This window comes from Schistocerca cancellata, chromosome 5 (assembly GCF_023864275.1).
Source record: "Schistocerca cancellata isolate TAMUIC-IGC-003103 chromosome 5, iqSchCanc2.1, whole genome shotgun sequence".
Taxonomy (NCBI): Eukaryota; Metazoa; Arthropoda; class Insecta; order Orthoptera; family Acrididae; genus Schistocerca; species Schistocerca cancellata.
Genome location: NC_064630.1, coordinates 391,147,301 through 391,161,859, shown reverse-complemented (window position 1 = coordinate 391,161,859; position 14,559 = coordinate 391,147,301). Strand labels below are relative to the sequence as shown.

Genomic DNA, 14,559 nt, shown 5'->3' with positions numbered 1-14,559 from the left:
TTAGTGTATTCATCTCTTGGTCTCTCTCTACGATTTTTACCGTCCACGCTGCCCTCCAATACTAAACTGGTGATCCCTTGATGCCTCAGAACATGTTCTACCAACCGATCTCTTCTTCTAGTCGTGCCACAAACTCCTCTTCGCCCCAATTCTATTCAATACCTCCTCATTAGTTATGTGATCTACCCATCTAATCTTCAGCATTATTCTGTAGCACCACATTTCGAAAGCTTCTATTCTCTTCTTGTCTAAACTATTTATCGTCCACGTTTCACTTCCATACATGGCTACACTCCATACAAATAGTTTCAGAAACGACTTCCTGACACTTAAATCTATACTCGATGTTAACAAATTTCTCTTCTTCAGAAACGCTTTCCTTGCCATTGCCAGTCTACATTTTATATCCTCTCTACTTCGACCATCATCAGTTATTTTGCTCCCCAAATAGCAAAACTCCTTTACTACTTTAAGTGTCTCATTTCCTAATCTAATTCCCTCAGCATCACCCCACTTAATTCCACTACATTCCATTATCCTCGTTTTGCTTTTGTTGATGTTCATCTTATATCCTCCTTTCAAGACACTATCCATTCCGTTGAACTGCTCTTTCAAGTCCTTTGCTGTCTCTGACAGAATTAAAATGTTATCGGTGAACCTCAAAGTTTTTATTTCTTCTCCATGGATTTTAATACCTACTCCGAATTTTTCTTTTGTTTCCTTTACTGCTTGCTCAATATACAGATTGAATAACATCGGGGAGAGGCTACAACCCTTTCGCACTCTCTTCCCAACCACTGCTTCCCTTTCGTGTCCCTCGACTCTTACAACTGCCATCTGGTTTCTATACAAATTGTAAACAACCTTTCGCTTCCTGTATTTTATCCCTGCCACCTTCAGATTTTGAAAGAGAGTATTCCAGTCAAGAAGCAAAAATAAATAGATTAATAAATAAGTAAATAAAGATAAAAACGTAGTACCGAATGTAACGCGGACGTATACACCGTAGTTCCACCCCAAGCGTCGACCGACATTCGTCCGTCGCGCCACAGAGAGTAGTTGCTGCCCGCGAGCCGGGCCACGCATATAGAGGGCGGTGGACGTGGGTGTTTGGCGAGAAGGCGGTGCCCCGCCGTCAATACGGCGGCCGAATCAATACCGCGGCGGCGGCGGCGGTGGCGGCGGAGACGGCGGCGGCGGTGGTGGAGGCGGCAGCCAGTGCTGCGGAGGAGGCGCAGCAGCCACCATGCAGCCGCCCCCCAGGAAGGTGAGTACCCGCTGACCCTCGGAGGCCCGGGTTCGAATCCCGCCACTAAGCCCGCGCGCCTGTGTCGCTCCCCGGAGAAGCCGGCGACGCTGCGGCGTTCTGCGCTGCTACCTTGGCGACCGCGACGCCGACCTCTGCTGTAGCGTCCAACGTAGGCGGGTGACCGCATGTAGAGCGTCTTCGTACTATCGCTGTAGATCCGCAGCTGCGACCACACTGCCTCCTCTCCGAGTACAGTGTTGGAAACACTGTCGGGCACGATCGCCAACGTGACTTTTTACGATGAGTGGCAGCAGTGATCGCTCATTCAACTGTGACGCGTGGGCAGTGTATAGGAATCTATATCCTTGACCTCTGCGTCCGCCTCTCTTATTGACTACCTCGTGTATCACTACAGCAACTCTTGCACTATTGCCTACTCGTGAGTCTACAACAACACGTGGCACCTGTGCTTGAGTCTGTAATACCGCTTCTGCAGTAACTATATCCTAATATAATTTCAAGTTTTGTGAACATTGCTCAAGCTGCAAATTAAATCAGTATACAAAGAGAGGGACGCGCATGCAGAAAAATTTGACACCCTACAGAAATACGATGTTCCTATAAGGACCAATATACGATCCATATCTTCTACCGCATTATTTTCTATTATGTACAGTTTTTACCAAGTCGAAAGGTCATCCTTTGGTTCAGACTAGAACTATGACTGCCACATATAGCTATGAACAGCTTTGAGGGTAGTTTGTAGAAAATAGGGCTTTAGCATTTATTCAACAGTGGGACTTACATGTTTAATAACTTTGCACATGTTTTGCTTTGGCGTAATTCTCTCTTTCTCTGCTTCATAAGGGTAAATGTATTTCTTTTACTGTATAAGTAATGAATTGCTATCATTTAGGTCATCCGTACAAGCAATATCGATCAGCGGAACTGAACCTTACAAATTTCTCACTAAGCGGCTACATTGTGGTGAAACTTTTGAATACATTTCGTTTCCACTTCATTGTCAGCTAGTCTGTGACTAGCAATAGCAGCAAATTATTAGCATCGTTCTCCAAATTCTGTGAAACAGTGAACTGCAACTTATAGGACAGTGGTTCTAAATTATGATTTGCAACTTTAGTGCGCTATTGAGTTGATTCTATGAAAGAGTTCGAGAAACAAAATTCAGAACGAATTATTTCAACGAGCTGTTTAACAAAAAGTGGTTGACGTGGTACTAGGAAACAAACTTCCCCGAATTTTGAACAGTATTTCAGCAAATTTGAGACCGTGCTTGTTAATAATTTTTGAAAGTACAAATTAGGCTAAAGTTTTTTAAGAAGCTGTGAGCAGGTCATCTTCAATAATAACCTTTTCAGCATTTCATCGCCTTTGCAAGGATTTTCATTTCTCTTTGTGCAGTTCTTTATATATTTACAATCGGCAATGGTGCTATATTATTGACATGTCGGTTATTGTAGGCATCGCGCTAAGGTTGCCCAAAATGTATGAATGTGCATAATGACGGCTGATAAAGAGTGAACAGCTATACACATGTGGAACGTTTTCGCTCACGGTCGAGAATAATGTAAATTTCGATGAAATACAAGAAATTTCTTGAAGTTTCCCTGGCAGAATAGGTTTGGTAGTATGTGGTACAGGAATTTCGTGAAATAAAGTTTACTGTCGTCATGCTTATCGTGGTCATTGTAGGGCCTGTTTCCCGTTTACAGCAGGGATTACACGTATCCATTAAGAGCTGTAGCCATTGTCTTCGGGTAGCTTAATGGTGAAGTAGAGTAGACAGCTGAATTTAGCTCATTTGAACTCCGGAAATTGGTGAGTGAAGTCATGAAGAAGAATAATGTAACCGATAAGACATGCTAAATACTATGGAAACGTTACTGTCCACTGTTGCTATTAACAGGTTCGAATTTCGATCTACTTTCCATACTTACGGAAGTGTTTAAGCCCGCGTTGGAAGGTTGTTTATGTATTATCTGCTAGTTGCTTTACTGCAGATGGTTCCATGCATGTCGATAGTCTTGAAACTGACTCGTCAGTGGTAAGTTTAAATCATAACATTCTGATAACAATGGGTGCAAGGAGATAAGGAAAAGACATTGCATCTATGCGTAATGGGCATTAGATTGATATAATGATTGTGGCAGGATAAAGCCAATTTTTTTTATCCTTTTGGGAATACCGATTAGGGAACAATGGCTGGTCGTGTGATGTTCATGCTGTAACTCATATTTTCCTCGAATTACGATGTGGTAATGAATACGTTTAATTACAATTTCTCTTTGATGCTCCCCGAAAACGGTGCTTTAAATAGTCGTGGCGATTACTCGAAGATTGAGCGTAAGACTTTTCAGCAGCTCTGTAACGCTTCCATGCTTATTGAACAAGAGGAGCAGAAGAGGAGATTAGTGTTTAAGGTCCCGTCGACAACGAGATCATTAGAGACGGAGCTCAAGCTCGGATTAAGGAAGTATGGCGAAGGAAATAGGCCGTGCCCTTTCAAAGGAACGATCTCAGCATTTTCCTGAAACGATGTAGGAAAATTACGGTAAACCTAAATCAGGAATACCGAACGCGGGTTTGAAGTGTCGTCCTCCCGAATGTGAATCCAGTGTGCTAACCACTGCGCCACCACGCTCGGTATGGCTACCCCTGTTAGTGTATCATCGGAAATCGTCCATTACTTGTTAGCGAAGCCAAAAGTGGATCACGATTAATCACACAGTAATGCTGGATAAGTCGTTCAAAGAAACAAGGAAAGATCTCAGTTTACCACTGAATCACTGTGAGAAGTTTCGTAGCGGAAGAACTCTGCAGCGCTGGTGGTTAAATGGAGACCAGTCTACCTGAGTGCAGAGGACTCTGCCTGAATCATCATCATCATCATCATCATCATCCTCATCAGCCATTTGAAAACTGCTGCTTGACAAAGACTTTCTTATGCATTACGAATCCACGTCGCTTCAGCTTGTTCCGTGGTGCCATGTACACACCTTCCATTTGGTCAAAGTCTCCGCTTTTCCATACTTTTCTAATCTTGGAATGGATATGGAGCCCTTAAATTGAACGGACCTTCAACCTTTGGCATTCAGTGAAATTCATGCAGGAGGGGGAGAGGACGTGGGGGAAGGGGGGGGGGAGGGAGAGGAAATTGAAAGACTCCAAACTTGCCATTTTTGATACAAATGAGACAGCAACTTCTAGAACCATGTTATTGTCCCACTGTGATCAGTCACGTAATGCTACAGTTGGCTAAAAGAGAGTTCTAGAAGTTCATGAGACTCCTGTACTGAATAAGAACTCTGTACTCCATATTCCAGGGATTGGGGGGGGGGGGGAGGAGGAGCAAGTGTTCACACCCCACTCCCCTCCCCGACGATTCCTCCCTTGTGTTGCGGACGCCTTTGTCATCAACTAGAAATCCGTCAGTGATCATTTGCGACAAAAGTAAGCTCGAATAGCGAAGTCTTTGTTTCTAAGATGCCACCCCAGCCGTTATGGTAAACCTTACAAAATATTTACCATCAATTTCGAGCTAAAATTTGACATCTGTCTCATGTTTCCCTTCTTAATGTGTCCCGGAACTCCTTTCCAATAGAATATAGCGACGACAAACTTACTTTCTTCCTTTTTTTCTTTCTTTTTCAGACCGGAGCAAAGCACAGAATATTTAATGTGTGACAAAACATTTGTTTACTATCTTAATCCTTTTTGTCTTAATGCTGGGAACGTTAATAGCGGAGGCATCAATATCAGCATGATCAGGCATCTAGATGTCACCAAGAGTCTCTGAGACTTGACACTTACAAGAAAGGGAAAAATTAGAAATTATAGTTAATGCTTTTAGTTGGACATATATTTTCAAACTTCAGAAGATTTGCATTTCTTCATCTCTAGTTCACAACTTTTTTCGTACGACATACTGAAATACTGAGGTACAGTCCCACTTACCTGCTACATATCTTTACTACATACGATCTGTAAAAATGGTTTCTGTCTTGTTTGTGCAAGTAAGATGAGTATATATGTAGCGTAACATCATTACAGGTGATTATGTAAATGGAAGAGAGTAGAGAACTGAATCTTGGAACCAGCACAAAGCCTACTCATGGCTACTACAGCAGTGGGACAGCTGAGTTTAAGTGCGACGGTCAGATTGCTGTCAATAGACAGATATGCCACCAATACACAATACATTGCAGACAAGTTCAGAATCGAACCAAGGATGTTGGCACAAGGACTAACAATCTCCTCCCAGTGCCATCTTAGACATCTTTTATTGTTTTATTTCTCCACTAACCTGAGAACAAGCTATCTCGGACGCTTTACCTACGTATTAACATTTCAGTGACGTTGGTTACTGGGAGGGTACACTTGGGATAGTAGTATAAAGATGTAAAATATAAGCATCGGTACAAAAGGTAAATACAACAGTCAACTGCTGTACAAATCGGTGGTATAAATAAGTCTTATTTTATTAATTCAGCCGTCATAAGCCTACAGCCATATAGTTTTCCTGAATGCCAATAAATATCCAACAAAAGCATAATAACGACTGAAATATACTTTTGTTCGACGTATTTTGTTTTGTACTAGTTTTATAAATTTGGTTATGTCTGATTTTTTTTGTAAAATCTAAAAATAATGTGAACTAAATATCGTTTCCTGATTTTACTCACCATAATATTCGATTAAACGTTAGAAGGTATGGACAGTTGGTTGTTTTGCAGAGCACAATGCTTTCCTCTGTGGTTCTGCTGGAGGTGATTATAACAGTGCCTTTCGTGGACCGGAAAACTGACCTGTTATGGAAGCACCTGCAATTTAACATCTAATACATATTAGTATACTCCTAACATTCAGTCACAAATGATTTTATCCTGCCAGGCACTTAAATGTGATTTGCAGAGTACCTATCTCTATACAGATTAGTGCACGTCAACATCTGGCATCTTGATCATCTACTGGTATTTCAGTTTCTATATAGTGCAAATGCGTCGTTTCACATCTTTACTGATATTAACAACACAGTTTTATACGAGTATATAATGTATCCAACTTAAATGATGAAAAATAAGTGATCGTCAAACGAGGAATGGCTGATTATGAGTGTGGAAAATAATGATACAATGATAACAACACCCTTTATTCTGATCCTACAGTTCAACCACTAGGCATCTGCGTTGAGATACCATCTTCTTCCACTTTTCTATACCTCCTTCATATTTCTGGTGTCTCACTGCTCATCCTGTTAACGTGTTCATTTTTTCTGTTTTCGTGTATTTTATTTCGTACATAGAAATACAAATTTGGTCCTGATACTGTAACTCTTAATCCCGTCTAACCTGCTCTGCTCAGAAAAATCTCATTCCTGCTATATGAATTCTATTCTCTTGTGTTTTTACTTGTGGCCCATAATTTCCTTCCATACGGGACGAGGAAACAAGCCAGGTCTTACAAAGTTTGAGTCGTGTCGCCTACTTTTTATTTTCACACACCTGTTGAGCATCGCAAACATGTTTGTGATTTTTCCTGGTTCCTTCTCTGTATCTATAACGTAGCGTGTTAATATTTTGTGTCTAAATCTACATAATTAAATTCTTTAACTTGTTGTATATCATTATGAACCACATTTTCTGCTCTTTACTTATTATGGGCAAAATTTAATTCTATTATGAAGGTTATTTTCTGCCCACATTTTAGCATTGACTCCTTAATAAGGCACAGTATAAAGTAGCATGTCCAGCTGTTGAAATGCCAGTATGAAATCAGGTTTTCCACACTAGGAAAGCGTCGCCAAAATACACTGTTAAAAGAGCATGGATGTCAGACGACGCCCTTGTCTGACACCTTTAGACTGTAGGCTGTAGCCGGTGTTAATTCACCATTTAAATCAAGAACTATAATGATATCTAGATAAATGTTGCTTAGGGTCCCTATCTACATCTACATCTACAGCTACATGGATACTCTGCAAATCACATTTAAGTGCCTGGCACAGAGTTCATCGAACCACCTTTACAATTCTCTATTATTCCAATCTCATATGGCGCGTGGAAAGAATGAACAACTATATCTTTCCGTAGGAACTCTCATTTCCCTTATTTTGTCGTGGTGATCGTTCCTCTCTAAGTAGGTCGGTCTCAACAAAATATTTTCTCATTCGGAGGAGAAAGTTGGTGACTAGAATTTCGTGAGAAGATTCCGTCGCAACGAAAAACGCCTTTCCTTTAATAATTTCCAGCCCTAATCCTGTATCATTTCTGTGACACTCTCTCCCACGTTTCGCGATGATACAAAACGTGCTGCCTTTCTTTGAACTTTTTCGATGAACTCCGTAAGTCTTATCTGGTAAGGATCCCACACCGCGCAGCAGTATTCTAAAAGAGGCTGGACAAGCGTAGTATAGGCAGTCTCCTTAGCAGGTCTGTTACATTTTCTAATTGTCCTGCCAATAAAACGCAGTCTTTGCTTAACCTTCCCCACAACATTTTCTATGTGTTCCTTCCAATTTAAATTGTTCGTAATTGTAATACCTAGGTCTTTAGTTGCATTTACGGCTTTTAGATTAGACTGATTTATCGTGTAACCGAAGTTTAAGGAGTTCCTTTTAGCACTCGTGTGGATGACCTCACACTTTTCATTATTTAGGGTCAACTGCCACTCTTCGCACCATTCCGATATTTCTTCTACATCGTTTTGCAGTTTGTTTTGATCTTATGACTTTATAAGTCGATCAACGACAGCGTCATCTGCAAACAACCGAAGACGGCTACTCAGATTGTCCCCCAAGTGGTTTATATAGATAAAGAACAGCAAAGGGCCTATAACACTACCATGGGTTACCAGAAATCACTTCTGTTTCACTCTATGACTTTCCGTCAGTTACTAGGAACTGTGACCTCTTTGACAGGAAATCACAAATCCAGTCACATAACTGAGAAGATATTCCATAAGCACGCAAATTCGCTACGAGCCGCTTGTGAGGTACAGTGTCAAAAGCCTTCCGGAAATCCAGAAATACAAAATCTATCTGAAATCCCTTGTCAATAACACTCAGCACTTCATGTGAATAAAGAGCTAGTTGTGTTTCACAGGAATGATGTTTTCTAAACCCATGTTAACTGTGTGTCAATAGACCGTTTCCTTCGAGGTAATTCATAATGTTCGAACACAATATATGTCCTAAAATCCTGCTGCATATCGACGTTAACGATATGGGACTGTAATTTAGTGGATTACTCCTACTATCATTCTTGAATATGGGCGTGACCTGTGCAACTTTTCCGTCTTTGGGTACGGATCTTTCGTCGATCGAACGGTTGTATAAGATTGTTAAGTGTGGAGCTAATGCATCTGCATACTCCGAAAGGAACCTAATTGGTATACAGTCTGGACCAGAAGACTTTTATTAAGTGATTTAAGTTGCTTCACTACTCCGAGGATATTTACTTCCACGTTACTCCTGTTGGCAGCTGTTCTCGATTCGAATTCGATTCGAATTCGTCTTCTTTTGTGAAGGCATTTCGGAAGGCTGTGTTTAGTAACACTGCTTTGGCATCACTGTCAAATGTAACAGGCAACCTATTTTTTCCTTTTAAGTCTCCACAGGTTGCTTCTATAAACATTAACAAAACAACGAATACCACGATTCGTTGTAGGCAATAAACTGTTTCCCAAACGACAGTGACTGATACTGGGACGTTAAATCGAGATGCGTCACAAATGCCAAAGATAAGAGCAGTGATAGATACCCTCTGAATTTCGAGTTGTAAACATTGTCGAGGAGAGCTAGAACCTTATTGTCAGAGATAACTATTAACGTCATACCTACGTACACCAAATTTAGTTTGAGAAAAGTCTCTTTAATTGGCAGAAAAAAGTGCTACGACCAATTGCAGTCGAACAACGACTTTTAGATTACGCCAACTGCATTGTGTCGCCCACGATGCTGAAGTGATTCAGATACGTTTCTGGGAGTAAGAGCTGTTTATAGGAAGCTGCACTCCCGGTTCATCCGACACAGCACAAGACGGCTTCATTGTCTTGGGCGGTAGTCAGCTGTGCTTAACCGTAATCTCAGTCGCTGCCTTACCGGCGGATAATGTTTGGCTCCGTAGATAAGGCACTACCTTTATCTCGCGGTTTCAAGCGCTGGTGCAGTGGAGTTGTTCGTGACCTTTGCAGACTGGACGCTTACAGGCATTACAGAGCGCTCCTGTGAGCGGCGTCACACACGCTAATTGCGTGTTGCTTGCCTTACCCCTGAGAGCGTTTCGCAGGAAAGAGCATTGTTGTGTCGAGGCCGTGCCACCGGCACAGGGGCTTTCAGTGTTTGTTTGTTTGTGTGTGTGTGTGTGTGTGTGTGTGTGTGTGTAGGGGTGTGTGTGCGTGAGTGTGTGTGTGTGCGTGCGTTTGTATGCGTGTGTGTGTCAGCGTTCAGCAAGTCTTGCGTTTTGACATGTAGCACGTACGTCTGTGCTTGGAAACATCACCCGCACTGTCTTCTTTACCGCCCACACAGGCTTCGCTACTTCATTGTTACAGCACGGTCCGGAGAAATTTGCATTCGCGGTGAAGTCCGAGATTCAGTGCTGCCAAACTGTCTGTGGGAATGTTTCCGAAGTTAAGCCACGACCTGATTATTTCAGAGTAAAACAGTTTTGGCTGTGAAGTTATTTTTTATCAGTAACGCGTTTCACACTTTCGGGACATTATCAGGTTGTGTGAAAGTAGCTGGATATCTAACACGTCCGTCACAAAGCCGTATTATGACGGATGGGTTACATATCGAGTTCCTTTTGTGACCATTTCATATGGATTTATGACGGACAGGGCACATATTCTGCTACTTTTACGCAATCTGATGATGCTCCAAAAGGGTCAAACGCGTTACTGATAACTCTGCAACCAAGACTTGTCTTTTTTCTAAAATAATTCGAAACCGTTTGTTGTAGCGCGCTGCCACAATGGAATGAAAAATTTTTACACTACCTGATTCACAAATGGAACCAATGAAGCGGAGTTATTAAGCAGGGTTTTCCGAAAATCCTTCACTTCAGAAGATGTTGTAAATATTCCAGAATTCGGATTGAGAACAGCTGCTAACATGCGTGATTTGGAAAATAACATCTTTCTGTTTGTGTCAGCTAGTAGACGCAACCATGACTAATAGTATATTGTTTTTTTTGCCATATAAGCACGGGAGCGGTATATCATAATGTAAACTGAAGCTGGAAGCTTAAGATAAGCGCTTGAAAAGGACCAGAGATCGACTTTGACCAATCGCATAGATAATAAAAAGTAATACAGCCTACCTAGACCATGTTTTCATTCACAAAACGCGTTGAGGCTACGGACCCCCACAAAAATATTAAAAAAGATTAAAACTGACGGAAGACATCGAAATCAAAGAAGGATAACCCTTTTGTAGCATCTCGAAGTAGCGGAGAGAGTCTCTCAGATATGATAAGCTAGCTGAGGTGCCAATCATTAAAACAAGAACTTTTTTCCTTGCGGCGAGATCCTTTTACGAAATTGCAATCAAAACTTTCTCCTCCGAAAGTAAAAATATTTTGCTGACCCGCACTTACACAGAGAGAAATTAACATCGTAATAAAATAAGGGAAATCATAAGTATCACGGAAAGAATTAGGTGTTCATTTTACCCAAGTATTATTCGAGAGTAGAGCTGTCTAGAAATAATCTGGAAGTGGTTTCATAAACGCTCTGCCAAAGATTTATGTCTGAATCTTGTAGTTGATGATGTAGATCTGTTCATAAATCATAGCATGGAGACTTTCTTCGACTCCTTGCTGATTGTACTCTACATCTACATTGGGTCTTAAAGTAACGTATACACTCTTTGATACGAAAAAGGGAACGATAAAGGATATATAGTTTGTTCACAGCGACCTGAAAGAAGGCTGGCTATTTCTGGATCATTTATGCGAATTCGTGGTGTCTGTTCTTACGGACATGTCGGAAAGAACAGACACTACGCGGAATCTGCATGTATGATACATATTATATGAACTGAAAGTGGAGGGAGGAGAAAGGAGAGGGGAGAAACTGTTGATGTCAGCTGCATCGGCACTTCATGCGAGATCTCCTGCTTAGTAAGCAGTTGCGTTAAGCACTGCGCCACTCGGACACAGTGTTATCGTAATTGCGCGGACTATCTCTGCACGCCCTTCGGCCGACCTACATTCCTACCTATTGCCACCTATCCGCAATCCCCGTCCACGTCCCCCATGCTCGTTACTCTGAAATCACTGCAGAAGGTCGAACGGAATTTTGTATCCACACTAAAAGTGGTGGATTCATTGCCCACCTTACGGACATATCAGAAAGGACAGACACCTCGCGAAGTCCGCAGTTGTGATGGATGTTACGTAAATTGAAGTTGGAGGGGAGAAAGGGGAAAGGAAAAAGAAGGAACTATTGGAGGTTCGCCGATGACATTGTAATTCTGTCAGAGACAGCAAAGGACTTGAAAGAGCAGTTGAACGGAATGGACAGTGTCTTGAAAGGAGGGTATAAGATGAACATCAACAAAAGCAAAACGAGGATAATGGAATGTAGTCGAATTAAGTCGGGTGATACTGACAGAATTAGATTAGGAAATGAGACACTTAAAGTAGTAAAGGAGTTTGGCTATTTGGGGAGCAAAATAACTGATGATGGTCGAAGTAGAGAGGATATAAAATGTAGACTGGCAATGGCAAGGAAAGTACTTCTGAAGAAGAGAAATTTGTTAACATCGAGTATCGATTTAAATGTCAGGAAGTCGTTTCTGAAAGCATTTGTTTGGAATGTAGCCATGTATGGAAGTGAAACGTGGACGATAAATAGTTTAGACAAGAAGAGAATAGAAGCTTTTGAAATGTAGCGCTACAGAAGAATGCTAAAGATTAGATGGGTAGATCACATAACTAATGAGGAGGTATTGAATAGAATTGGGGAGAAGAGGAGCTTGTGGCACAACTTGACTAAAAGAAGGGATCGGTTGGTAGGACATGTTCTGAGACATCGAGGGATCACCAGTTTAGTACTGGAGGGCAGCGCGGAGGGTAAAAATTGTAGAGGGAGACCAAGAGATGAATACACTAAGTAGATTCAGAAGGATGTAGGCTGCAGTAGGTACTGGGAGATGAAGAAGCTTGCACAGGATAGATTAGCATGGAGAGCTGCATCAAACCAGTCTCAGGACAACAACAACATCGGGGCTTCATGTGGGATCGGCAGCGACGGGTGCAAACGGGAGACCCCTGGTTCGAATCCTTGTCCGGCGCCGGGCGGGGTGGCTGAGTGGTTCTAGGCGCGCAGTCCGGAACCGCGCGACTGCTACGGTCGCAGGTTCGAATCCTACCTCGGGCATGGATATGTGTGATGTCCTTAGGTTGGTTAGGTTTAAGTAGTTCTAAGTTCTAGGGGACTGATGACCTCAGAAGTTAAGTCCCATAGTGCTCAGAGCCATTTGAACCGTTTTTGAGCCTTGTCCGGCACACATATTCACCAGTTGTCGCTGATCCTGCATAAAGTCCTGATACAACTCACATCAATAGTTCTTCTCCTTTCCTTTCATTTCTCCCTTCTCCACTTCAATTCACGTAATTTCTGGATCAGCCGCAGTCGGCAGAATTCGGTCGACTTCAGACCAAAAGATTTGTTAAGACCAGAAATGATAATGTGCACCCTTTCGACGTATGAATCACCTATATGGCTCGACTACCCCTTTGGAAGGCAGACAACACTACACTGATTCTCCCGGTAGATTAACAATCTTCTACAGTAATGAGTCGGGTTTCGTTACACCGGAACACACAGTTAAGGCAGTTTACTGTTCATCAAGTTACCTTCCATTGGGAATGTGGGTGCACTCAACGACTGTGATATGACGTTGAAATGATAGAGCGCAACAGTCGGTCGTCCTTTTCTTTCAGGTTTTATTAGGCAAGTCTACATTTCGGCTAGTGCCTAGCCATTGTCAATGCCCTATTTCGTGGTATCAATGCATGTTGTGGGCTTTCAAAAATAAATGATGAAATGAAATGATGGTGTGGCCCTCAACTACGTACCCTCCGACTCAGAGTTGAAATATTAAACATTCTGGCTGGTTTCGTTGTCTAGTGGCTGGGATACGTAGTTGCCACATTACAGGCCAAATACTGTTGAGTCTACAGTATACGTTAAGAATACACACATGAATCGAACGGTCGAAGGTTTCTATCACTCGGCAATTGCGAATGTAACGTAGAAATTTATAAATGAAAGATTGCAATTGTATAAAATCTGCAGGTAATATCTTAACGACTATAAATGATAAGTACGATAGTAGAAGTACTTTTGAGAATGCGGTATATTTTTGCAAAACACTTATTGCTGTCGATGGTCCAGCAATTAAATAAAATATCAGTTGAATAACAGGGAAACAATAGATTCCTACTGCACGTAATTAGTTGTGAACAACAACATATCTCGCGAGATATTCACTTCTAAACGCACACTACGTCTTCACTGTAGAAACCTCGGAAATCTCAAAAGTTCACAAGACCGCACTCCGAAGTATTTCTATCTCTCGCGACTACGCGCAAACCGCTCCACGCACTCCAAGTCTCTCTGCGACTCCGCGTCCGTCGCACCGTCGCGTCCAGCCCTTTCCGTGTCCTGTGCGACTGTCCCTCACGCCGCACTGTTCCAAAAACTCCCCTCCATTCACTTCGGTAGTCGCCTACCTTAGTAACGAGCGTTATGATTGGCTAGAGCGCTCCCTCCATGTCTCCAAACCAATGCACACACACAAACGTATTGAAACACATTCGAAATACCGGATTTACATTTAAATAACTTGAAATTGAATAAATATTCCTACGGCTGGATCATAAACACGCTCTAACACACATTATTAAATACTTACGGCCTGACGAGATCGATAGTAATCGGCCACTTTGCCCTCCAATAACTCATGTACTATTCAAGGTTTACATTAATAGCTTTTTAAAAAAACTGGCTCTGAGCACTATGGGACTTAACATCTATGGTCATCAGTCCCCTAGAACTTACAACTACTGAAACCTAACTAACCTAAGGACAGCACACAACACCCAGCCATCACGAGGCAGAGAAAATCCCTGACCCCGCCGGGAATCGAACCCGGGAACCCGGGCGTGGGAAGCGAGAACGCTACCGCACGACCACGAGATGCGGGCAATAGCTTTTTAAAGACACGTCGGTAGACGAAATCGGATGAAGCCTTTAAATTTTGGAAATTCGTTGCAGGGTGT

At 42.1% G+C, this 14,559-nt stretch overlaps 1 protein-coding gene across 1 annotated transcript in view; it reads left to right on the top strand.

The window, feature by feature from the left end:
- Positions 1-1,171: 1,171 nt before the first annotated feature.
- LOC126188560 (protein nervous wreck) overlaps positions 1,172-14,559 on the top strand; it is a 724,305-nt gene continuing 710,917 nt past the window's right edge. The window contains exon 1 of the mRNA XM_049930159.1: positions 1,172-1,267. Within this exon, the coding sequence (XP_049786116.1) occupies positions 1,247-1,267 (21 nt within the window). The 5' untranslated portion in view covers positions 1,172-1,246. The remainder of the gene's footprint in view (positions 1,268-14,559) is intronic.